The sequence below is a fragment of the Pocillopora damicornis genome, chromosome 12 (assembly GCF_964200805.1).
Source record: "Pocillopora damicornis chromosome 12, jaPocDami1.2, whole genome shotgun sequence".
Taxonomy (NCBI): domain Eukaryota; kingdom Metazoa; phylum Cnidaria; class Anthozoa; order Scleractinia; family Pocilloporidae; genus Pocillopora; species Pocillopora damicornis.
Genome location: NC_142681.1, coordinates 6,762,620 through 6,789,223, shown reverse-complemented (window position 1 = coordinate 6,789,223; position 26,604 = coordinate 6,762,620). Strand labels below are relative to the sequence as shown.

Sequence of the window (26,604 nt, the reverse complement as noted above, 5' to 3'; positions counted from 1 at the left end):
CCCCCTCCCACCACCGAGCAATTTCGCGGAAAAACCTGGATCTATCTGTCAGGAACTTCAATTGATTAAAATGCACCCCCCCCCGGAAAATTTCCTTTTTAGAATTGGACCTCCCCACCCTCCCACCACCGAGCAATTTCGCGGAAAAACCTGAATCTATCTGTCAGGAACTTCAATTGGTTAAATACTCATCCAATCGGACTCTCGCTTTTATAGGAGTAACAAAGAAGAAACTCTCTTCTTTTTGTTTGCAACGAACAACGTGTATCACGCAAGAAAATAGAGCCAGAAACCGTAATACAAGCATAAGAAGCCAGATGATTTTGGAATTTTGGAACATACGGAGCTCAAATCTCATTTTTTTGTGAGCAACTGGTCCAAATTTCCTTTTATCCGGGAGTTTTGTTCACCCAGGAGATTGGCTCTATATCCGGGAAACTTCCGGATAATCCGGGAAACTCCCGGATAATCCGGGAGAGTTGGTTGCTTGATGATCAGTTTCACAAACATACGCAGGAAATAAGTATTTCAAGGTATAATCCAACGAAAAAGTACACCCGTACCCAGCAGCCCACCCACTCTTCCTCGGGTCAGTACTTGTTTTATCTTCTCTAGTTTGTACACTTGTTTCCTTTTCGCCTTTAAAAGCATGCTGTGTCTCTGTGTATGCTAATGAAGCTAAGGAGATGCTTTAAATTCATCAGAGGGTTACAAGAACGCCTTCAAACTAGCTCATGAATCGTAGGATCATGCAATCCACATAATGCTCTAGGGTGAAAGGTTGTTCTAAACCAAAAAGGGAAATCCTCTCCTGTCTCAACATTCATTTTGAAGATCATCCCCCTAACCACCGCCCCTCCCCCAGACCACCACCTCTCCAACCACCTCCCCCCCCTTTCTGTATTTTTTCTAGTCATGCCAGCCGATTTGCCATTCATCTCGCGGGGTCCATATCTCACCAGTATACACAGAAAGATATCGGGTGATATTCGATATTGTTTTTATTAAATTGTAGTTCCCAAACTTCATCCGTATCCTCACACCTTTCATTAAAGTAAGAAACAGTGGACAAGAAGAGCCACCTCGTTTAATGTCCACTGCTAAATCCCCATTCTTTTAAACCATGAACGTAGAGATTATTTGAATTGCTACGCTCAACTAGGATGCATTATGGGGGTGATGTCATTTGAAAGTGATTAAATAAGAAAACTTACACCCATGTCGCAAAAAGTAGCGTTTTGTCAACAATGCACAGGATGGTTAAGGGTAAAAATCATCACCAAACGAATCCTTCAAAATGAAAATATGTAAACTTGAAGGTAACGAAGCTTCAACCTGAGTGCTATGTAAAGTATGTTGAAAGTACCACAAGGATTGCATCAGCTTAGATACACAGCATGCTTGAGTATAAATGGAAAAGAAGTAATTGTGAGTGTGAACATCTAAAAATCTGCGTGAGGCTATCTGAAAAAGTAAAAGTGAGTTAAATATCACTACTGTGCTACGATTGCCCCTAAAAAAAACAACAAAGTGAGCCTGAAAACTAATTGGGACCTGTTTAGTCTTCACTCATACTGATATATACAGTCACGTGACGGCAGAATTTCAGTACCCAGCAGCCCACCCACTCTTCCTCGGGTCAGATTTTCCTGTCAGTGTCCCGTCATCATTTGTGGCCGCAGCCTGCACCACTGCGTAACCACTGATATTCCTGACATTGTGCCCAAGCCTCTGAAGTCCTTCTTGGATGGCAAGGGGCATTTGATAGTCTTTGTCTATGCGGATATACATCGGCATTAGCTGGTGGTGGAGCCTGGGATCAACTACAGCCTGCGAAAGGGTACGGTTGAACCAGAGGTAATTCATCATAACCTGGAAGTTAATTACACACGGTAAGGCATCTTTTGGTGAAACATTAGCCCTTCCGCTCGCAAGATTTAAATATCAATTCTCCAAACGGTAAGCCATACATTTCTTAAAATTTTGGATCAGAGAACTTCTTATTAAATCAAAAGGATGTCCCCTCGTTGATAATTTTCTCACCTCTACATATCTATCTTAAAAATGCATTGATATTATAGCGGAGCTCGTAGAGCGTAGCCCCATAATTATACAAAATAGTAGTAACCCATCAAGCCGAAAAAATTTAAATGTACGACCTTACGATCGTACAACCGTACGACCGACCGTACAAGGTGCTCCTTTTAGCATGCGCGGCCAACTTTACCACGGGCACTATCTTATAATCAGTCCTCTACACGGACACGGAGAAGTCGCGAATGAAAATCCATCAATATTACCACGCACTTTATCCATAGTAGGGGCTTTAGTTTTGTTGAAGAGACGTACGAGAAAAAAAATGCGAGCTCCGCTTTTAGGCTTGCCTAAATCTATATATTAAGGAGAAGTTCATATTTGGTTGCCACTTAGAGTAAGAGGTTCAATCAACACTACTTAGAGTGAGAAGTTTAATCAACACTCTAACTCCTATGATCTGTTTTTGAAAATTGTGTTTGATCTGCAAAAACATGTTCTCGCGGGAAAACACCATCGAAAAAATATAACGCCGGAAAAGCTTTCTATCTCCAGTCAAATGAACACTCCTGGTTTAAGTGTCTATTTGCACCTTTATTCGCCGGCCTAACCTAAATATTCATGTAATAATCATCTACTTTGCATGTGTTGCATTTGTAAAGCTCAGCAAGTAGTAAATTTCTAAAACATTTCGTGTCCTTGTTGTTAATGTTTCGCAGAAAATCGTGAGAATTAGTTACCAGCAAAAGTTTCATTCCATCTTTCTCTGGATATATATTTTTTTATTTACACATTTTCAAAACTTTTCGCCAAATTAGTCGATACAATTTTTTTGTGACGTCAGTAACAACACTTCACTGGGATAGACCATGGGCAACGAGCTCAGTAGCGATTCGGTTTATTTGTCTTTTTATACATGACTTTAGATCGGTAACACGATAGGACCACACTAAAATAACTTGTTGCTACCTTACCAAAGAGATGGCGGTTGTTATTTTCGTTCCACCGGACGCTCCAATCACCAAACGAGCTGTTCCGTTCTTATCTAAAAATAGCGAAGGCGCGGTGGAGGACTGGGGCCGTTTCCCAGGCACAATCATGTTAGACTCGGACGGTTCAACACCGTACGCGTTCTTCTTACCAGGAGTAGAAAAGTCGTCCATTTCGTTGTTATAGATGATGCCTGTACGAGTTGAACGATATCTCGACCCAAAGCTGTGAGTTTGGAGTTAAAAGAAAAAATAAATAGATAAATGAGGGAAAGAAAAAAGAAAGAAGCGGAGAAACAAAGACAGAAAAAAGATATTTGAAAATCGTGACCATCATGACGCTTACTTTCCGAGAAGACAACTCTTTCTGTAAAGGAATCTTCCATCTTAATTATAAAGGAAATTCTCATGACAAAAAAGAGAGGGGGGGGCGAACCTTAATAGAATAGAATCCCCACCGTACCCTGCTTCGTTGATAGGGCAGATAAGGATAAGAGGCCAGGCTACAAGCACATGCATATCCCTATCTTTCCCCGCCCCCGATCCCCAGCTGAATTTACGAAACCCCACTACATCGGATACTCACAAAAGATTTATCGTAGTGGTTGCAGAAACAGCATCGCCATTTTCGGCGATAACAGATAAATGTGAAGTTCCTTGATGGCTGGAATTGTGATAAAAGTCGCCGTAGTGTTTGTAATCGGAGAATGTCTGGTTGTCCCAAATCTGCTGGCGGATGGATTCGGCAAAGTCGGCGTCAGTCATGTTTTTGACGATCTGCGAGATGTAGGATAGGAGGTCAGTGTTATTCTTAGGAACTAGCACATGGCTGGTCCACCAAAGGATTCTCGATAACTCAGTTGGTAGAGCATCCAACGGAGAAAACGGATCTAGCAGACTCGTTTTTTGACTCCTTGGAGTTTTTAGGACAGCTGGTTAATGATTCTAAGCAATGTAACGCGAGATAGATATCTCAGATAAGCCACAGGACTACCCTACCTCCGTAACATTTGCAAAGTCTTGGTCACCCAGTAATGCTCGGTAAGCGTAAGCAAACTTGAAAGCCTCCACAACTCTGTGATATGTCAGGGTTGAGTTTTTGATTCCATGCCGATCCCAAGGTTTCATATTGTATCCTATAGAATAAAGAAAAAGTGACAGAGAAACTTGACTCTTTTCAAAACGTTTGGTCGTGGACGGTGAACGGCGAATTACCATAATCCTGAATAAAAATAAATCTTGAAACAACTTGAGGAAAAACAACAAGTGAATATCAAAGTGCTAATAAGCAGTACCGTTCTCAGGACCTTTTTCCAAACCAGGTCCGAGCCCCTCCCCTGACATGCCTCGACATACCTTTTAAGATATTGAGGATAAAACTTAACACCACGCCACTCCCTGGGGGTGGAGTAGAATACCACGAGTATTCTCCGAACTTTCCTTCCATAGGTTTCCTGAACTTCACTTTATAGTTTTTCAAATCGTCCCGGGTGAAAATACCACCACCATCTTTAATGTCTTGTACAACATCTCTAGCTAGTTCTCCGAAATAGAAATCCTCTGGATTATCACGGATTCGTTCCAAGGTTCGTGCAAATTTCGGCATGTATAAAATTTCTCCTAACTTCTTTAGTTCACCATCTTCATTGAAAAGAAGTTGCCTTCGAATAAGAAAAGAAAAATAATAAAATTCGACTAAACACTTTTTTGAGAGGAATTATCAGTTTTTTAAGGTCAAACGTGAAGGTCTCTTTCGAAGATCAGCTATTCAAATCATACAATTTAGAAATCTAGATTAAAGCTTAATTCGAACATTGGTCGAACATGCGTGATAACAGGGGTTATTCTTTAGATAACATGTCATGTTACACTTATCCACTGGATAGCAATCACGATCTGGCCTTCGAAGTATTACTAGTAGATGCTATTACTGGTACATGCTATTAGTAGTGCATGCGGAATCTAGTCCCCAGTGTTCCAAAGTCAATCAGGATATCATCAAGAGACACACGTACACTTCACCCCAATCTTTACGCAGCAAAAGAGGACTGAGAGTGCCGAATGACTAGCCTGGGACTTAGAGCCATCGAGACGGCTGCTACCTAAACCGTAAGGTTTGTCCAAGGCCGCGGGCTTTAGGGAATGGTGCTCCATCCTTTTCATAGTGTTGGTTGTTTTTATAAGCCTCCTGTCATTGCTAGGAGCCCATCATTATAATATATGAAACCAACGTAAATCGCGCGCTCTGTTTTATCAATTCAGAGGAATTTGCTCATGATTGAAGAAAAGCACCGACTGTTTATGGATACAAAGCTCAGAATGAATTTCAGGAAACGTGATTACATTTATCTTCGATTGTTTTGACGACTTAGGCTGCGCTGCAGATTGTGCAATGATTAGCTTTCGCGCGACAAAACGTCTGGTCGTGTAAGACCACACGAACATTTTTAGTTCGATGAAAAGGGAACTCTTTAGCTTCAATGTATCGACGTCATGTTATAAAACAAATGATAAACACCACAGCGTACACTATTGAGAAAATTATAGGATCCACGATTTTCTCTCGGTTATGGATACACGCGGAAGATTTGCAAAGCACGAGAGAAGCGTAAGAGTCGCTCGAGGAGATAGCCGATGGCGACCTGAGCTTCTTGAGTGCGTAGCAACCTCCCGCGTGCATCCATAAGCCAATAGTGTAGGCTATGATGCAGCATCTAATTTCTTGAACTAACCAACTTATGCGAAGACCTTATTTCAAAGCAGCTTTTCCCGCGTGAGGAAGGATATTTATACATGTTCTTTGTTCATTAAACAAACCTCAACCCAGGATCTGCCTTGAGGCGCGGTTTTACACTTGACCGTGTTGCAGCGTAATAAGCAGAAGGTCCAAAAGGAAATCCGTCCCTCGCCATGTCAATGCTCGGTTGTACTAAGTCTTTCCACAGTATATTACCCCCGTATTTCTTCCAAGCTTCGTAAAAACCTTTTACCTCACCTGGTACACCCGCAGCTGCTCCGCCTGGATGGGAAAGAGACAGAAATTGCAATAGAATTATTTACTTGGCACTGAAGAGGTATGGTCTCCTACGTAGACGTCGTTTGGTTACGTCACGCAACGCGCTCTTAGGTAGGGTAGATAGCACGTTGCGTGACGATAGCCAGCAACAGCTGCGAAGGAGACTAAAGAGGTATAACGAAATTGAGAGGGAAAGAGGATCGGGAAAAATTTCCCGTCGAAAAGTAACTTACCGATTCTAGAGTCCAATTTTCCTCCTACATACATCGTTCTGTTGGCTTTCCCTGGGGCTTCTTCACGGAAGTCGATTACCTCCACAGACCTTGTGCCCTTCTTGTACACAACCATGAACCCACCACCGCCCACACCAGCAGAATGCATATTGTAGACTCCGATGCAAAACAAGGCTGCGACTGCTGAATCCATTGCCGTACCTCCTCTTTTAAGAATGTCACGGCCTATCTCCGAACAGGGACCAGCATCCGATGCAACTACGGCATGTTTGTAAGGCCCGTCTGCTCCCGGTGGTGCAGTAGGAGGAGGAAGGATGGGCTGCGAAGTAGGAACGTCTGGTTCGGAGTCTCTGTCTCTCGTGAAAACTATTGCAAGTGTGATGATGATGGCTACCACAACAAGAACGACGAGGACGAGGATGATGATCATCCGTCGCTTTGTTGATCTGTTGAACACAGTAACGTGAAATCAAGATTGAGATTGTAAAAATAGCTTATGGCTGGAACGACGCGACCTCTATGAGCGAGAAGACTTTGCGCGTAAAGCTCAAACAATTGGCAACAAAAGTTACGAAAGTTACCTAATGAGTCTCTTGGCCGAGACGAAACACGGCGAATGATTTTATTGTTGAACAGTAGTGACTACTTTTTGATGTCATGAATCTTCGCATTTGCGCCTCCATCGAAAATGAGTCCATTCCCCCCCGCCTACATTTTAACTAGCGGTTAATGACTTTTGTCATACGAGTTGGGACCACTGGTTACATAAAACAGGATTCCTGATTTGCTTGTCAGTTTAGCGCACTTAATTGACACGTGGACTCGTTGTTCTGTTTATTCAAACAAAGTTCAGTTAGCCGATGGTTGACAAAACCGCCTCCTAAACAATCCTAAATTTCGCTGGACCTTTTATCTGAACACATCTTTTCTGTGGACAATGTCAAGATGGTCGAAAGCTGACAGTGTAAGGACATCAGTTTATTTAATTAAATTAACCCCCTTAAAGAGAAAGCACGAAATCCATTGCGTAAAACCGTGGTTTGGGTTGGACCTTGTGTAAAGAACAGGCCCATTAGGTTTGAAAAAATTACTTGAGCTGTTAAAGCGTAAACGTTATGTTGTTTTAATAATGATCATCACTGGTTACAATTTGGGGCAAAAATAAGCACCTCCCTACTTCGGAAAGACTTGCTACGCAGATTATTTTCAGTCGGCATCTTATGGCCCGTTGTCAGGGTTAAATTACTTGGCAAATTTTATTTCAGTTTAATTTCGAAACCCATATTTTCATTTGCAATCACAATTTTTGAAATTACTGTATTTTCTAATAGTTACTGTTCTTGCTGGATGCCTATATATGAATCAACTCTACTTCGACATCTCCTACTAAAAATGAATTCCTGTTTGCAGCGCGTTTGTTGTGCTGAATCATGATACACACGCAAAGTCCGAATTTTGAACTGTAAAATTTATTGACCCTGATAACACGCCATAGCTACTTGATAGACTACGATGATGTGTATAGCGCTCTGCAAGACAACCTTTGTAGGGAGGGGGGATGGCAGAAGCACACAGGCTTATAGACGGTGATGCTCGAGTGACCAAATAAACTGTGACAGTTATTTCGTTGCCGAAAATCAAATAGCTTATCTCTGTATGATGTCCTCCGACAACCTTTGGATGAATTTTTAGCTTTGTTTTTTAAATTTTAATCAAGTAAGATTCATCTTTAAAGAAACTCGAGCCGAACACCTCTTTAAGGCGCTTCGGCGCCCTTTAATCTTGTCATCGACATGGATGACCTTACCTGTATTTCCAAATGTAGATGACTGCAAACAAAACGCGAGGGGCTTTTTTATGAATAATTATTTTTCACTTATTTATTCAAGAAACCGATGTTTGCAATATTTAAAAGTCACGCCATAATACTGCGATAGTATATTTTTCACTTTTATATCTTGTTATCAAGATCTGTGAGCATATTTCCGCAGCATGTGACTCTTACTAAGCAATTACTTGGTATACTGTTTGCGTTAATAGCAAAGTTTGTGATTGATGCTTAAAAATACCTAAAGCGTAAGTGAAAAATTTTTTAACTGATCATGTTCACAGTCAGGCCCTCAAGAATTGACGCAACAGGAAAACGCATCTTCACAAATAAAACAAAGAAAGAGAGTGTTACACCATCACAAAACAAACATTTCAATTGTCACACGATGTAGAATAAACTTGATTGAGGGGGTTCTTCAAAATTTCTGCTCTGAATGGTACAAAACGAATCAAACAAAACACTCCGATCTTAACGTGCCTGGACAAATTCTTATTGAAGTTAACTCAGTTCTCTTAAAAAAGAAAATATTCCCTGGTTCACTACGTCTTACATCCATTGTCTGTCATCACAATTATTTGTTCTCGTTTACTGTAATAAACATCAGAAACAGGAAACAGTTTTTGAATACAAACCAATCTTGCTATCTTTTATTCTCGAATAGAATTTGAAATTCGATTTGTTCTGTTGTTATCGCGCCGCTCGTGTCTATCGGTTGGTGTTCATCGCACGGTTTCCCAGAGCAACATGTTTCCTACGATAAGCATCGCCTATTGATCAACAACTGCTGTTAGCAGGTTCACGATGACAGAAATCAACTTCAGTTTCGTTGATAGGTATGTTTTGTATATGACAATACTACTTCTGTCACACGACGCCGTCTCTTTCAGCTTGGTGTCTATTTTCCACCTCCACAGCTTTATTAGAAAAGCCCTAGCGATCGAAATTAAGAAGTCCAAAGTCCTACTCGTCCTCTGAAAAAAACGCCTTGACACTAATTTAGAAGGCACTGACAGGCAAGACAAAATTTCAAGATAGTCCTGTCTCCATTTGACACGATAGTCCTCCACGATACGAATTTTACCTCCCCCTTCGGACCCCTTCGTTATCCGTAAGCTTGCTTCGATTCTTTAAATGTACGTCTTCAAATTGACTTATTTGAATTTGCTTAAAACAGACTCTTTTTTGCAGCGAAAGCGCCTGCTAATTGCCGCGAGCATTTCCTAAATTTCTCCAAGGGCAGTTTGTTTGACTCACCTTTCCCGGTGTTTTGGTTCACCCTCAAATATAACTTTGTTATCACCACTGCTCATGTTTGCCTGAACTTGTTTTGTCGCCTTCACTGAGCTAAACAACAAACCTGTCGCAAATTTGGATAGGAGCCACGTAACCGTTTTGCAGGGCAACAAAGGATGGCGGTTCCGGTTGGCGTAATTTTACCGCGTCTTCAAAACATGCTAATGTAATACAGGTCTCTTTTATAACAGCAATATGATATTCATGCACATAATAATAGATTGGACACGACATGCCGAACTAGACAGGTGGTCTTGTAGAAACAATGACACTGGTTTGACAGTCCTTACCCTAGCCAGATTCATTGTCTAATTATCACCGTCAAAACATAATAATTGTTGATATGACGACCATGACAGCTCTGTAGCTCAAGGGTTGACCATCGGAGCTTTCGAAGGTTCAACTTCACGTGAGGGATTCAGATGTTTTTTTTTAATTTTTGCCCCTCGTTCCTAACAAAACGAGTAATGCAGAAGTTGATAAGATATTAAACAGGCAATTTTTATTTTAAGTAAAATTCAACAGCATTTAGGCAAAATACAGGGTTATTATCAGTTATCTGAAAAAGTTATCAAAGCTGTATCAGAGTTTGCTGTAGGCAGGCACTTTTTCTCTATTGGGCTGCCTGAATGAAATAAGGATGTAATATTTTTTTCGTCACGCAGGAGTACCTGACACAGTGCAACTTTTGTTGCAGTTAGTGTAATAGTCAATATTTCCTCACCCTGAATTTAATTTGGTCGTATTTATAGTTCGTTTCTTTCAGTGCAAATGGTTCAGAGCAATTTTCAAATGAGCATCGAAAGCAGGAGTCCATGGGCTCCTGTCGAAAGTAATCCGTGATTGACTTGGCTTTGCTTATCTTTACTCTCTGACTGTTCTAGAAACTCTCAGCACCCTTCTAACCGATTAGATTAAATCTAAAACCATTTTTGCCTGGCATAGAAATACAGTAGTAGAACAAATTACAAGGAGTAAGTGTTAAAAGTCTTTCCGACTCCTTTTATTCACACGGGGAAGAGTAAGCCGAGCATGAGCCGCGCGAGAGCATGGGGCAAAGGGAGCAAAGAAAACGACGAGTAGAGAGACAGGGTAAGGAAGTAAAAGAATGAGCCATTCTTTCCCCTCCCTAACCTCCCCCTTTTGTTGCTTTTTGGGCACGAGTTTTACCCCGACTGATACCCTCACACGTTACCGCTCAAGGTTGAATGAGAGGAAATGGAAAGGCTTACAACGCGGGCTTCTTCGCCTAATTTTGCATCCTCTTCTCTCACTTAAATTAATAGGCAGTTGTCTCATCATCAAAGTCGCTGCATAGTCGTAACCCTTGCTGCCAAACGGATCAACTGCATAAAGCAGAAAATTCTTGTTCACGGAGAAAATAAGCTTACTATATCCATTTCTCCAACCTTCATCAAACACCACCGGATCAAATCTACCGCATCGAAGGAAGCTCGCTTTTCTCGGTGAAACTGGAAAATCTATTAGGGCAGTTAACATTGAGTTGAAGTGCTCGATAATATTGTGTTAGAGAAAATTTAGTAAGTTTTCATTGTGTTTGGAACATAGTTACGCAAAAACTTTTCATGTTCAAACATTTTCGATTCATTCAAGTTCTTTCGCTCTAGTATTTCAAAAAATATAGAAAAGCCACAGTAGTTTTTGAATCGCTAACTAGTACATTTTGCTGGTTACTTTGCCTTTCATTATACATCTCAGTGTCGGTGCCTTGATGACCATTACTACTGAAATCGAATGTAAATAAAAGTGTCAATGTTCTCTCTGGAAATATAAATATAAGCGTTGATGATCTTTCTGAAAATTTGGTTCTCATGGAAGTTGTCGGCTGATAAGTTTGCTTTCCTTACATAGGACAATTTTCTCACGTTGCCACATTTCCAAACTTAACACCAACATCGCATAAATAACTGAACAGAAATTATTACTTCTTCTCACTTTTATTTCGTAAGCTGCTCTACCGCAATTAAAATAGGTGTTTTTAATATCAGAGCTGTGAAATTTGACTTAAGTTTTCTATTTTTAATGGCCTAGAGTCTATTGCATTCGTTTCTTAGTTTTTAAATTCTTTATTTAAACTAAATTGCTCAACTACAAAGAAAAGTTTTCCGCCCTTTTGTGACCCTAAATTATTCAAATATTGCAATTCGATTAATAGCAGAACCTCGCACCCGTTGATACTTGATACTAGGCAAGTAGATTGTAAGGCTTTTTCGATGACGAAGTTGAGTACGTTAGAGGTCATGTCGGTTGTCGGTATGAGCTAAAATAATACCTTTACGGTGGCCAATTTACGTTATTAACTGAGTTGATAATACTAAATTACCCTGTTATACTCTCCCACCGACGCAGCACCACAGTTTCTTTAGAAACTTATCCCCTTTTGTAGACTCCGAGTTAACCCTTTAATTAAACTCCCATGATTGACCAAGAGAGAATTTCTCCTTAAAATATCATTACAATATCAAGCAGAAAAGTGACGAGAATAATGAAAAACGTCAGGGGGATTAGAGGATGATTAGTTGATCAAATACCAAATTCTGCGAACTAACATTATAAGAATTGTATGACGGACAGTGAGATGAATTACTCATGCCATCTGGGAGTGAAAGGTTTAAAGCGAATTTGACACAAGGCAAAACTAGTGCGATGACGTCTCGATTCAGCGCCACTAGCCCTCAATCTCGTTGTCTGACAAAGAGTAACAGTATAGCAGTTGACATATCGCAGTCAACAGCTTCACTGAACCTGTTTTCTTTCCCCTTTATACATCTGTATTGATAACCAAGTAGGACAATAAATATCTTAACGAAAAGGTTAGTGGCAAAGAGAAAGTGTCTTCTATTGTTTTAAGACGTCGCTCATCAAATTACAAAAGGAAACTACACAAAAGTTACAAAAATTTTCGTGATTAATGGGTCTTTTCCCCTCTGCAAAAAAGCTTCGCCGGAGTGCTAAGCAGCAGATAACAATATATGCTCAGATATGTTTCTAACTACATTATCAGCTCTCTTTTAAATCATCTTCAAAATCCTGCGGCCCAGGAGCCCTTTCTGGGATCCGCCTTTCCGTAAAGTTTACCATCAGGGCTTGTGGCCGCCGCCTGTACCACTGCAGAGGAGAATTCTGTAATGTTGTGTCCAAGCTCTTTCAGTCCCTCTTGAACTGCAAGGGAAATGGGGCGGACTCTTTCGATGCGAAGGAAGTTTGGTAGTAGTTGATGATGGAACCTGGGTTCTTCTACAGCTTTTGTTAACGTTTGATTGAACCAGAAGTAGTTCATCACCACCTGTTCCATTCAAAAACATAAATTTCTACAGTAAGTACAACCACGTTCCAAAGAAAAAAAAGCTTGAAAAACAGTAGTAGGATGAACACAATTTTTTTTTTTTGGGGGGGGGGGGGAGGAAGCAAGTCATTATTTATCACTTGTGGGGGATAGGTCAGTGAGTTTTGGGGAAAATAAAATGGTTTTCGGGTAGGACGGAGGGGGAGATCAGTTGTCATTTACAGAGTATAACTGGGGGGGAGGGCTGTAGAAAATTGACTGCGCATGCCAACGAGGGGCGGAGAAACAGAACCTTAGGGGGATCAGGTATATTTAACTGGAACAAATTTCTACATTGTTCTAATTATTCATCTATTTACTCATGCATTAAGAAGAAATCCGTTTCACGGGGGCTGTTCAGTACTCTCTAAATATAGGGTGTCCTTTTAATAATTTAATCCCTTTAGAGTGACCATCATCTTTTTTTTTCTCTTAAAAATATCATCCCTGAATCAAACATTGTGGTCAGGAGAATAAAGGAAATGATCACCAACTAGAGAAGGTCTTGATTGATAAACTAATTCTCCTTGTCAGAACTATATACACTCAGGAACGGTAAGCAGGATAGTATGGGAAATACGCATTCTGATGTTAGGGTGTGAAAGGTCAACATGCGTTCACTTGATAAAAATTTCACTTGAGTCAATACATCTTACCAAAGGAATGGCAGTTGTAATTTTTGTGCCTCCCGACGCCCCGACAGCTAGTCGGGTAACGTTATTATGGTCTACAATTATGGTGGGAGTCATTGAAGACATGGGTCGTTTTCCAGGTGCGATGAAGTTGCTCGGTGATGGTTCCACACCAAAATAATTAATTTCACCTGGAGTCGAAAAGTCGTCCATTTCATTGTTGTAAATAATGCCAGTACGCGTCGAGCGATACTTTGACCCAAAGCTGCGAGTTAGCAGTTAAAGAAAAAAAAAAAGACAGAATAAATAGCTTAATATGATAAGGTATAAGACTTTGGATTCACTTCTCAGAAGTGCAAGACGTTTTTTTACTTTAATAATTTAATAAAGTGATCAGAGAACTGCACAGATGAAGCCTTCAAAATCTTTTTAAGGGTCTATCGAGTGTGACTCGTAGTTACGGCATCCGACCAGCTCCGACACCTTTTTCAGTTTCGTAGGATTATTCGACACTCCATTGATGCTAATACCAGGTTAATTGCGTGCAGAAGTAATTTCTATTTTCCCATAACAACCTTGGTGTCATTATGCTATCAAACAACTTAGTCTCAGAAGTTGGAATAGGTTTTTTTTGGGGGGGTGGGGGGAGGAAGCTGATTTAGGGAGAACAACGTCAAGGGCTTTGCAATGAGGGTCTACGGGTGCATGTGACCCTTTCCTTATAAGCCTTTTTTCAAGCTAACAATCTACAATGGTGAAGTGGCGAAAACTGGTGAGTACCCACACAGTGTGACACTTCCACCCCCCCCCCCTTCAAAAATCCTGGCTACGCCCATGAAGAGTAATCGCAGGAGATCGTGACTTGTTTTGAAAAGGTCAAAGAGAGTTAGCAAGTCGCGATTAGTTGCTTTCTTGCATGTGATTGGTTCAGACGGTAACGCAGAATCTCATAACAAATCTTGGAGCGTATAGTACAGTCAAACCAAACAATCTGGTTTACCTTCGACACTCATTCGGAAAGTGCTCATAGGTTACGAAAAGATATATGATGTAGATATGTTTTCTTCCCCTAACACTGAGCGTTTCTGAAAAAAAAGGTTGTATATGGCAAGACTTACTAAAGATTTACTGTGGTGGTAGCGGAGACAGCATCCCCGTCAGGAGAAATCAGAGACAGGTGCGTAGTCCCTGCGGGATTGACGCTAGAATAGAAGTCCCCGTAGTGTTTGTAGTCGAATGTTCGGTTGTCGTAAATCTTTTGTCTTAGACTTTCTCCGAACGCTGAACTGGTCATATTTTGTACAATCTGTTGGAAACAAAGATTGATGTATTAAGCGCTAAACGCTGATTTCGCTAAGAAATATTTCAGTATCACTACAAAAGATTTGCCAAAAGTTTAAAGGTAGGGGGCAAACTCGGATATATATCGCCGACAGAAGTAGAAGGGAAATGTGGAGTAGGTTCAGAGCCACCTTAATTTGCCCGATAATTTAAGCGGTTCTCAATCTACACGACAGATTTTTTTTAAACTTGGAAAAAAGATGAGCACTGATTAAAAAGATTGCAATAATGCAGGCCACTGAATCAATTTTTGAGTCCTGAGCATATATAGTTAAAAGTAAGGATGTTTACAAGGGGATGTAGCGTTTCCATTTTAGATTTTTGGTTTTAGGGAAGGGACCTGTGACCGTAGTAGAGGAGGAAAACAATGTTATGTTAGTGTCGTCCATGCCATTTTAATCAAATATTGACATAAAACTTCTAGAGCAAGGGCGCACATGGTCCCTAAGCAACAGCAATCGTGATTACAAAAAGTAAGAAAAAAATCCAACATTAGCAATAGCATAATACCAAACATGCGTATAAAAGTTGTTACTGTCACTAATTCGTTACATCTTAACTTAAAAAATATATATATATGCTTTCCAGCAGTGATAAATTGAATGAAGAGAATTTGTGGATTTTTCACTTATGATCTTAAATGAGGCCTTACCCCTCCTACGTCCCAGAAGTCTTCGTCTCCCAGCAATGCCCTGTAAGCGTAGGCAAACTTGAAAGCTTCCACTATCCTGTGATAAGTTAGCACTGTGCTGTTTATATCTTTACGGTCTGCAGCAGTCATATTGTAACCTGTGAAACAACAGTGATTACCGCTCTTAAAAGTTTCATTACCACGTGCGAGACAGAGATAAGCTGCTCAGCAAAGAGAGTGATACATTCTAGTTTTTATTTTGCTATGCTTTCTTTTTGCTATCGAAGTTCATAACTAAATGTATTCAACTCTGAACTAGCCATTTCAAATGATACAAATTAATTGCGTCATAACGACTTTTAGATTATGCCGCATAAGCCCTTAGATTATTTTGGGTCGCTGTTGGGTTAATTTCAGTTTCCAGCCCTGGCAAACCTTAGTTATCACACTGTTTTTTTATTTTTATTTTTAATTCTAGGTGACTCAGTGACATCTAGCTCTGTTCTGGTTTATCATTGTGAATGAACTACCTTTGATACCTCGCATGCTAGTATTAAACTTTCCACATAATCCTTTCGTGGAATTCTCAAAGATGCCTGCTTGGAAATCGAACTTCAGGACCTTCTGATCTTAACCTTAAATAGATTAGCCTCTTACATGCACTCAATCACTAAACGTGGCGGGATTGTAAATGGCACAATTGTTGCAGCTGCGCGAAAAGGAGAGAGGGTTGGGTCGAGTCACGTTCCTTGCGCGACCCGACTCAAACTCGATTTTTTTGTTTTGCTCGTGCCTTTCGTTTCTTTCACTCTGTTTTACCAAATAGTTGAACATCAGGAACGAGCTATATGAAACAGGAAAAAAAAACACCAGAGGGACTGATTCAGAAGGAAATTACGACACCAGCACACCACATACCTTTCACAATGTTCATGATTAACGACAAGACGGCGCCACTACCCGGAGGTGGGTTCGTATATAAAGTGTAATTATCCATCTTTACTGTAAGTGGCGTACGAACTACCGTTTGGTAGTTTTTCAAATCCTCCAAGGTAATGATGCCCCCACCATCGCGAATGTCTTTTACTATGTCCTGAGCCAGTTCGCCGGTGTAGAAACTACTTGGATCATCGCGAATTCGCTCCAAAGTTCTACCGAGCTTTGGCATTTCCAAAACGGCTCCTAATTCCTTCAAGTTTCCTTTACTGTCCAACAGTAATTCACTGAAAATAGACATGCAAACAAAAATGAGGTTAACTAAAGGAGAACAATGTATTCAATTCATATTCAACCTCAGCATGTTTTATAGATATGTAGTTATTAAAAAAAAAAACCAGTGTTTCCACCTCATAAGCTTTCATTTACGACAACACGGACTAACTAGTTATCCTGGACTCCTTTTCAAGACAATTACTCTTGAAAGAGGACAAAGCACAAGAACTAAAGAGAAAAAAGAACTGTTTTGAAGCACAGTTAACCAATGCTACAATTCCTTAAGGCATACTTTAAGCTAGGCCAAAGTAAAATGTTTTTTGCAGTTCCGAGATTACTCCCGACAGCGAAGACGAAATCACCACGAGGAAACTAACCACAAATCTTTCATCAAATTCTAGCAGACTATTATACTTAAGAGCAAGATTAAACAAAAGTATGGCACGAAACTTGCAACATAAAGTTTTTCGTCCGAGGGGCGCTCTTAATTTTGAGCAAAATCACACAATTTAAAGAATTAGTGTAGACTGAGTAAGTAGGTGCATTAGTGAGGCCAATTATCAGGCCATCGCGACCACGCTAAACCACCTGATCCCTCTCACGGTAGTAACCCATTTTTTACCTCAGTCCAGGATCTTTCTTGATCGCTGCCAACGTGGAATTACGGCTTGCCGCATAATGTGCAGCACGTCCAAATCGAAATCCATTCTTGGCTAAATCAATAGCCGGTTGGACTAGATCCTTCCAAGGAAGCCTTCCGTGTGCCTTCCATGCTGCAAGGTATCCGCTGACCTCACCTGGCACACCTGTGGCTGAAGCTCCTACAGTAAAAGGTGGGGAAAGGGGAGGTTATCTTTTAGCAATGAAGCTTTTCTTATAACTGCTCAGTTTAACCTTGGCCAGGTTATTGTGTTGTGTTCTCGGGACCTGTAGCCTCATATGTCATTATGTGTTGTAGTGATGCGTTGTAGTGGGCCTTGTGCCCACAGTTCATCACGGTTCCCGCAGGATGCAGGGACAAGAAAGCGCTATGAGCGCTTCTGAACTTTTCAAGTGTACATGGACGATAGGTTAAAACGCATTTAAGAGTAAGCGTTTTCAAAACGGAAACGCAGTGAGGTGATGAACAAGCTATTGTGGGTGAAAATGATTTCCTCGTTTTGGCTAAGCGTGGGCGGATTCCTCCAAAAGGAACAAAACCTGTATATCTCACCTAATTTGGAGCTGAGGCTGCTGTTGACATACATATTAGCGCTTGCATTCCCAGGAGCAACTTCTCTGAAATCGTACACTTTGGCCAGTCCTAGACTCCTATTATACACGGTCATGAAACCACCGCCACCGATGCCGGCCGAGTGCATATTGATAATACCTATACAAAATAGGGCAGCAATGGCAGAGTCCACCGCTGACCCATTCTTCTTGAGGATATCTCGTCCCACTACTGAACAAGGGGCGGCGTCCGCTGCTACTACTCCGTGAGTGTAAGGTCCATCGGCCCCTGCGGGAGCTAGGGTGAGGTGAAAAGACATGATCGTCACAATTAGCCACAGTCAAGAAAAAGTGTTAGACGCTTCTTCAGGATAAAAATCAATCGTGTTAAGGGAAACCGCAAAAAAGATGGTTTCCAATTTTTTAAAAATATCAAAGTTTTTTTCTCAAGGAAACTTAAGTTTTAAAATCAGTCAGTCAGACTTGATTAAAATCTTGTAAAGTACTGATAAATATTTCGAGAAGAACAAGTTTTTTTAAAAGTAATCTCTTCTATTTAATTCTCTCCCAATACAAAATGCAAAGGAAGAAATAAAGTGATCAGAGTGTACACTAAATCTAGGAAATAAAAACCTGCATCATCGTTGTAAAACTTTCAAAATGTTATTATGAATTATTTTGTTATGAAATTTAAGAACGATTTCAAGCCGTGCAAGCGCACTGGCTTCAGTATCTGTCCAGCCTCTTACCTCCAGTAGGTAGCGGCGGCACTATGAACTCAGTAGGCCCCGGCACAGTTTTTTCTTGTTTTCCTTGTTTTTCTTGTTCTCCTTCTTTTTTTCTCAGCACCAAGGCAAGAACAATAGCGAGAATTATCACAATCACAACGATAATCGCTACTGCTATGATGATTTTCCATTTTTTGGAGCTACAAAAGTAAACAGAATGTTTAAATCACCCCATATCAGAGAATGTCTCTTGCAAACCACCTATCGAAATCTGAAATTACGGTTTGAGGATAATGGCATATACGCATCGACCTAGGAAGCCGATTTGAAGATGACAATAACTTGTGAAGATGCATGTGTCGCACCAGTGAACCGCAGAACCCTCAGGGATTCAGTTCGACAACATGATAATAGTGTCGGATCAATGTAAGTGGGGTGTTAAAGAAAACCACGATGGCAACGCCAACGGGAACGGCAGTAGACAAAAGGTTCAATAAGCAGAACAATGGCTGTACACGTGCGTCATAAATCTTTGTAAATTTCTTTGCCTCCTTTGCAAAACAACAACGTGAAAGAACAAACTTTGCGTAGTCTGGTAAGCGTGAACGACGACGGCTAATTGTTTTTAATTTTAATTGTAATCCTGTGTTCCAAACTCAGTTTTCGAGATAGTTTTGACAGTGAGAAACAAACTTAACAACTTAAGAGCAGTGCGAGATTCGTAGGTAAAACATAAGTTCATTTTTTAACTGACATTGTTCACGGCGTCGCCGTTGTCGTTTTGCAAACTCCTAAGTACCTGAGCAACTTTGCACCTACCCTTCTCCTAACCATTAACAGTCAACTGATAACAAATTAGGGTTACTTTTGGCTTAGGGGAGGGGTAAGTACGCATGCCGTTGCTCAGATACTGACATTGGTCCATAATCTTCATTGCTTTGTTTCTGAGGTGAGTGGAGAGGAGGGGGGGGGGGGAATTCTTTTAAGTATGATTCTGTTAAACCGAGCTAATTCTGTTTCCGAGATTACGCTTTGTAAAAAATAAGATAATGTTTGAAAACAAGCCGGTGGGGAAAATGGGGAATGTGCGACCCTTCCCAAGTGATGGTGATACCCGTGGGACTTTTTCTACCAACTCTCATCCCATAGCTATCTTGGCTATTTGCGCTCTGCGCACCAGCAACTAACCCTCCCTCCCCACCCCCCTAAAGATGTCTGGTGCCGGTGTCCTAGCGGATACGGACCCCCCCCCCCTCCGCGGATTTGGACCCCCCCCAACATCCTTAACGTCCTAGTAGCAACAGATAATACTTTACGTTCCAGTGCGTACTAAAGTATGTTTCTAATTCAAAACATGCGTATTGCCAATGCATACGAACTGGCAGCCGGAAAGGACTCGTTGGATGTTTCTTTTGACCAAGGGAAAATGGGCAAGCATTTGGTGTAATGTTTGGAGAAAGGTCGTTTTTGAACCTTTTCCGCGATAGTCGAACACCTCTAGATTCAATAAGTGACAAACTTGTGACACTAATTTATTTTATTGTTCAATGCCCGAGTGTTGGGACGAAATGGCACAGTGCGAGTTGTGCGAGTAATGGTTACACATGAGCTGCGAGGGATTTAAGACTGCCCCGGAGGGCGAGTGGCTCTGCATTGTCTGCAGACCGCCAGACTCTAGACGTCTTCGTAACTGTTAAGGTGGTATTTCGGATCCCTCAACAGTAAATAATCGCTAAAATTGGGCAATAAGATTGAGTTCGATGTAATAGTCTCCACTTTTGTTAAGACGTAGACATTAATGTTGATTTACATCTGGAAATAAGCTGAGAGTTCCAATAGTTCAGAATAGAACATTTTTACTTATCATAGGCTTTACAAACGACTTATAGTATGAGTAGTTACTTCGTTCTTGTTCAGAAACTGTTTAATGTTATTTAATTAGAAAATCAGATTGAGTTATTTTTGTGACTGGTCGCAATAGTTTACACTACTGTTATGATGTTTCGTATCAATGTTGATTCGCATCAGCAGAAGCAAAGATTTATTGTAACAATTTCAATGGTTCGAATGCAGTAGTTTGTTCGCATTTAATTCTTGCGTACAGTGTACGACTCGCTATAATAAATGCGGCAGAATTGCAATGAAATGGCTGTTTTTCTTTACCTTTATTGAGGAATGTTGTGTTGTGATTGAAAAGAACATCGAAAAAAAGGTTGCAGATAGAATTAGGTACCAAATATGATACAAACGATGCTTAAAAGGAAAATTTGGTAAGGGGGGGTGCATATCTGCGAAGGGGGTCCATATCCACCGGTCCAAATCCGCGGGGGGTCCAAATCTGCTGTGTCACCGGCAAATAGTTGTTTATGCAAATTTAAGATTATAACAAATTTAGTTTTCCTTAATGAACCGTAGCTAATATTTGCTCGATAAGCAGCCGGACCAGTTGTCTAGACTATTTTAAAGGGCCTTTGTTCTGACAATCATACTCGTCCAATTGAGAGTTTATAACAGTTTACGAAGACCACAGACCGAAATGCTCTTAAGAGAGAAATGTTCACCATTTAAGCACCACAGTAATAAACAGGTAACATTATGAAGCCGAAAGAACAGGTCTAGTTCAACTGGTGTGTTTAACTCCGATGTTGACAAGCGACACGAGGCATAACACAATAGACGCTATTCTTATTCAATGACATGTAAATGAGTTGCGGGGTATTCTGAAGTTGCTCCCAAGCGACAATAGGTACAAGCCTTCATTTCATACACAGGTTTTCTCTTCCTTCTCTTCCTAGGGCTTCTGATGTTAAAACATCTCTTATGCGTATCCTTATGACGTAAACAGAACTGTAATTTACGGTTCTGTTTATGTCATAAGAAGAGCCATGTTTGACAGAGTAATTGTTGGATAATCCAGCGAACAATATAATGGCTTTGTTTTCTTTCTCCATAACACAATAAAACAGCAAAGGAAAAATATCAGCACTCATGCAATCAACATTCAATCGTCGTTTCTGCTCAAAGCTATTGCAATCGTTGATCTTGAAATTCTCGAAAAACTGTGCAATAAACCTGCTGCTTCTTTTGTATCTCACGTACTAACTGATCCAAATAAACATTCTCATGGTTTTGCGCAAATTAGTAGGAATCATCACAAAGACTCTTGTTTCGAGCACGATTACGGTGCGAAAGAATAATACGTTCGAAATCAACTTCGCGGAATTCAATGGCGATTCAACACGTCAGTCTTACAGAGCGAAGATGTTTACCATGAAACCGATCATTCTAATTGGAACTTTAAGTTCGGTAAAATTTCCGCACAGCCCCATACTATTGTAAAACAAATCTGTTTTCCCAATGGCAATGTATTGTTTTAGTCATTGTTTTCTCTATTCAAGAACTGAATGCATAATGAAGTATGGGGCTGTGCGGAAATTTTACCAAAACTTCTACCGAAGTCCACATCCTGTACGAATTTTTACTCACATTTTGGGACGTTGTTCAAACTTTAATTCCACCTTCTGATCTGCATCTGGGCCGTCCTCAACCTCCCTGTGAAAGAAAATTGCTCAACTTACAATATGCAAGATATCAATCTCTGAGCAAATAAATACGTTTTAGAAAAGTTTATAAACAAACGTCAGATTGAGAAATATTGCACTTGAAATTACCGTAGCGGTTCAAATTCATTTTTTTCCATCTTGCGATGAACAAGTGCACGTGGAGTTTAAAGCCTTTTGTCTGCAGTAGAATTGTCCTCGTTGGTTTTTGCCAAGCGTTTACCTGTTGTTTCCTTTCAGCTGTCGCCTTTATTCAAAACAATTTCCAAGAAATTCACACTAGAAGGCCTGTGCGAGACAGGCAATGACCTTTTTACCGTGAAATTTTTCGCTTTCGAAACGAAACAAATAAGCTATTTTACAGTTGTGTACTTAGTTGCCAAGCCTTTGATTTGGACTGAGGCTGAAAGTGACCTTGTTGGGTCCCCTCGATTAACTATGTTGTGATAGAGACCAGTATCTAGCTAGCATGATAACAATATAATTTGCATTTGAAAAGCAGCAAGGTTTGTATCATAACAAGGTCACACTTAGCCTCATTTCTGTTCAAAGGCTTGGCAACCAAGCACACAACTGTAAAATGGACTATAAGTGATCCGAGAAAGGAACTACTTTGCATTTTGAATTCAAGGCTTCAAGTGCCTTCAGGATATTGTACACAATTAAAAATTGTTATGCTTGACGTCATCGCCAAGAACACAAATTATGTGTAGAGCGCACAAAGTTATTAACTAAACTGTAAAACACTGTGAATGGAGTTAGTGAGGGTGTTACAAATTATTTTAATTTAAAAATTTCAAAGTGCTTCACTCACATCTTGTATTTCTGTCCTTCCATGTTACCTTCAGCAGATAGAAACTTTATAATAAAAATATGAAGAACGCATTTTCAAATTTTGTTAAATATAGTCAAACCTGTTTTAAGTGGTCACCCACGTTGAAAGGCGCAGTGAATGCTTGAGACAGGTAGACCGCTTAATACAGGTTCCACATAATAGGGATATTATATAGAAACGATGATAAACGTAGATAAATAGATAGGTTTAATTTCTCTTGAAAGATTATTCTTAGTTTTCGTGACCGTTCAATACAGGTGGAAGAAAAGTAGGCCGTTGGGACTCAGTAAAGGATGACCGTGACCGCTTGATGAGGAAAAAAATTAATTTTGAGTCTTTGAAAATTGACTGCTTAATACAAGGTGACCGCTTGATACGGTGCCGCTTAATACAGGTTCGACTGTACTACTTCAGTAAAACTCATTTTTGTTTGTGTTGTTCGGATTTGTCAATTTTTTTTCTCACATTACCATTTCAGGTGTTTTGGTCTCCGCTGTCCTCATAATGGCTCATATACCATCATTATTAACCCTTTAAACTCCTAAGAGTGACTGGTATCTAATTTCTCCTTACAATATCACCGCTGAATCACACATTAATGTTATGAGAATAAAGGAAATGGTCTCCAACTAAAGAAACTCTTGATTGTTAAACAAATTCTCCTTGTCAGCACATTAGTAAATGTACAGAGAACAGCATGGAGAAAATGAATGCTGATGTTAGGGTGTAAAGTGTTAAGCCAATAAAAATTGAGTCTATTAAAAGAGACCGGTCGTAGATTGTTGCCTGGGAGGAGGGATGAGGAGGATTTTGGTCGTGTCACAATAAAATTTTCCTTATGCCTCCCTCTAAGCTGTGTATATTCTAATGACCCCCCCCCCCTCAACCCTTATAGACAGTCCCTCCTTTATACTCCGTAAGCGATGGCTAAGAGAGTGTAATCTCTTGCGATGACTGATTCCCTTCTGCTCTCCCTAAAAAAAATAGTGTGATCCCCCCACAAAAAAACGTAATTCGACCCATGGCTCCTGAGATCAAATTTATCCTCTACTAAATTTTGCACAACTAACTCGACACAGCAATTTAGAATTAGTATGAGACCAATATCAAACTAGGAAAGTCAAATATCCGATGGCGTTTATAATCCCATTTTCTTTCTGACGATCACAATGATTTTGGCAAGAGTGTTCAAGGTTTCTTGGTTACCGTTGGAGCCTTGTTTGAAAAAATTCCGTTACGTTCGAAGAAAAGCCCGGAAATGCTGTACCATTTATGGAAACATTAAAAGTACGTGAGTGCATTGTACTTATTGAAGTACTTCTCGTGAGGGCAATACAATTGATTTGAAACATGACACGAAATGCCTCCGAAAAAGAAAGATAAAACGCGGGTTCATCTTGAACCGCGTGACATGTGCAAGTAATGGCTTCTTTTGGTAATTTACGAGCGTAGGGAAAAATACTCGACGACATTCGCAAAAATTCGAAATATTAAGCCTCCTCCTGCTTTCAATTAATATTTTGCTGTCTCACAGCCTTTCCAGACAAAGACAGTGAAGACCAGACAAAACTAGTGAAGTCCTAACAAAATCAAAAGAGAAATTTTGTCATAGCACATTTTGTTTTCGTCTGTTGCATCCGCAGTAAATTTCAGCACGGAAAATTGGTCTGTGGTTTAAACAGTAACTCGATTCCTTAATGATTTGAAGTTAGAGCGGTAAATTCATCTCAAAAATCTAACTAAAACGGTAAAATGTTTCTAGCTTCTACAGATCTCGTTAACCTAAGCTGGTCGCAAACTTTCCCCTCAATTATCTCGATAGTAAGTTAATTTCAACTAATAGAGCCGGAGAAGTAAGTCCATCGTTACGTTAGTCACAAGACTAGTGTCGACTAGTGACTTTCCATCTTTTACTAAATCAAAGCCTTTCGAAATACACAGAACATCCTTGTTTTGACTTACCTTAAAAAAACGCCAGGTTTGCAATTTAATTACTCTCTGGACCGACGTCTTTTGTTCCTTTGCGTTATGGATTGTAGCAAACAAAACCGAAAATCGAGTACGTCACTCCACACTGGCCACTGGCCACTCCAAGTCAAAGTCTGATCCTAATCTTTCGTCACTCCTATTGATTTTCTAGAGACGCAGTATCCACTCGTTGTCACGCACATCTCAAATCCACCTTCCAGGGTCCCGTTTGGCCTATGTGTAGCCTTACCCTCCCTCCCCCCCCAAGGTGAATCGGAAGCGAGGGAGGGAGAGGAGAAACCTCGCATCCGTTTCACCATGGCGGGGAGGGTCCCTAACGTACGTGATCCTGTTTGTTTGCTGTTTCGGAAAGGATTGTTTTCTTTCGTTTGGTGTGTTTACGCTCAGGATCAAGGTAACAGGGTTGCAAATTGGAATATTATGAAATCACATCTTCGACAAAGTTTAGATATTGAGTCATTAGAAAGAAAGGAAGGGCTTGTTGAAGGCCTAGTTGTAATAACTGTCCTAAATGTAATTAGTCCTAAATCAACATAACATTTGGTCCTAAATTTAATAAAGTCCTAAATGTAATAAAATTTAATCCTAAATATAATAAGCCTCCAATGCAATCGTATAACTCCGCCAGTGCATTGTTGTTGTAGCGGACATCCATTTTGAGATGTTAAAGTGACAGCTGTTGCACCAAAAAATCTTCTGACCAGTATTCATGTCACATTGGGGGCTCGTTGATGTTAATCAGTGTCTTCTTATTTGCTAGAACTAAGTCGAGAAATATTAGCTGCAAACCGTTATACTGATAAACAATATAGCATCAAATAACAGCTGGCAAAACAATGAATACGCTAACCTATATCTCTCTCCAAATATCACTGGCTCAGACTCTCAGGTACAATAGCCTTTAGAAAAATGGGATAACGTGACACTTGTGCGATCAGTGATCGAGTTAACAAGTCACAAACCAAATTACAAACTTGGACAAGGGAGTCCGCTGACTTGTAGGACAATTTGCAGGCTCGAATATACATTTTTCGCACCTGGGATCCCTTTATGGCTTCACTCCACCTCGGTAATCGGGTCATGTGCTATGTAACTATAAGTGCAAACTGACGAGCTTTCTTCTTTCATTTATTTTTTTGTTTATCTATTCATTTTCTCCCCTCACGGCGGGGAGAAGAGAAAAAGACAAAAAATGAAATGAGATCGATTTGAGATCGAAAGTGGAATATATGTTCTCTCTTGACCAAGCTTATTTGTTTTCATGTCTGTCAATTTGATGCCAAAAGCACATCAGTATAAGGGTTTGTGGCCACTGCTTCTCGACTTACGTCTCTAGCAAATAAAGAGACGCTGATTAATATCTACGAGCCCGCAATATACCGTAAATATTGGTCCGAGGATTCCTCGATGCAACAGCCGTCACTCAAACATCTCACTGTGAATGTCCGCTACAACAACAATGCACTGACGGAGTTAAACGATTGTATTGGAGGCTTATTACATTTAGGACTAAATGTTGTTATATTTAGGACTTCATTAAATTTGGGACCAAATGTTATTACATCTAGGACAGTTATTACATTTAGGCCTTCAACAAGGTTTTCTATTTTATTAGGCGCATTCCAAAGTCAGGTAACTGAGTAAACGAGGGAAAAACGCATTGGGAACGAAGGTATAGGGGAACGATGTCTTTCAAACGTAACTTCCCCGCGGGTACCTAGT

At 40.3% G+C, this 26,604-nt stretch overlaps 2 protein-coding genes across 5 annotated transcripts in view; both read right to left on the bottom strand.

The window, feature by feature from the left end:
- Window positions 1-983: 983 nt before the first annotated feature.
- Window positions 984-9,652, bottom strand: LOC113681268 (scoloptoxin SSD14). 2 transcript variants are annotated; one of them, XM_027198349.2, is made up of 8 exons: window positions 9,358-9,652; window positions 6,273-6,718; window positions 5,841-6,042; window positions 4,380-4,684; window positions 4,023-4,159; window positions 3,610-3,800; window positions 3,009-3,249; window positions 984-1,872 (listed from the first exon to the last, which is right to left on the bottom strand). In XM_027198349.2, exons 1-8 carry the CDS (start codon window positions 9,411-9,413, stop codon window positions 1,606-1,608), a joined length of 1,845 nt encoding a protein of 614 aa, XP_027054150.2. In that variant the 5' UTR covers window positions 9,414-9,652; the 3' UTR covers window positions 984-1,605. The 2 variants fall into 2 exon arrangements, with proteins under 2 accessions (XP_027054150.2, XP_089046845.1); XM_089190719.1 differs by having other exon boundaries at window positions 984-1,830.
- Window positions 9,653-11,338: 1,686 nt separating this feature from the next.
- LOC113681267 (glutathione hydrolase 1 proenzyme) overlaps window positions 11,339-26,604 on the bottom strand; it is a 55,838-nt gene continuing 40,572 nt past the window's right edge. The window contains exons 1-11 of one of the 3 annotated variants that reach the window (XM_089190717.1): window positions 24,856-25,200; window positions 22,873-22,916; window positions 21,985-22,050; window positions 18,520-18,698; window positions 17,772-18,068; window positions 17,181-17,379; window positions 16,265-16,569; window positions 15,368-15,504; window positions 14,493-14,680; window positions 13,399-13,639; window positions 11,339-12,703 (exon numbers count right to left, since the gene is read on the bottom strand). In XM_089190717.1, coding sequence (XP_089046843.1) covers window positions 12,440-12,703; window positions 13,399-13,639; window positions 14,493-14,680; window positions 15,368-15,504; window positions 16,265-16,569; window positions 17,181-17,379; window positions 17,772-18,068; window positions 18,520-18,698; window positions 21,985-22,050; window positions 22,873-22,895 — 1,899 coding nt within the window. In that variant the 5' untranslated portion in view covers window positions 22,896-22,916; window positions 24,856-25,200 and the 3' untranslated portion in view covers window positions 11,339-12,439. Of the gene's footprint in view, window positions 12,704-13,398; window positions 13,640-14,492; window positions 14,681-15,367; window positions 15,505-16,264; window positions 16,570-17,180; window positions 17,380-17,771; window positions 18,069-18,519; window positions 18,699-21,984; window positions 22,051-22,169; window positions 22,544-22,872; window positions 22,920-24,855; window positions 25,201-26,604 lie in introns of those variants that run through there. The other 2 variants (XM_089190718.1, XM_089190716.1) reach the window with 2 other exon arrangements.

Bases quoted from the DNA above. Each gene is read 5' to 3' on its own strand.
- LOC113681268 (XM_027198349.2), bottom strand. From the start codon at position 9,413: ATGAGCAGTGGTGATAACAAAGTTATATTTGAGGGTGAACCAAAACAC. The intron at 4,685-5,840 runs GTTTGTTTAATG...TCTTATTCGAAG, and splicing joins AAGGCAGATCCTGGGTTGAG to GCAACTTCTTTTCAATGAAG. The intron at 3,801-4,022 runs GTAGGGTAGTCC...TACATCTCGCAG, and splicing joins ACTTTGCAAATGTTACGGAG to ATCGTCAAAAACATGACTGA.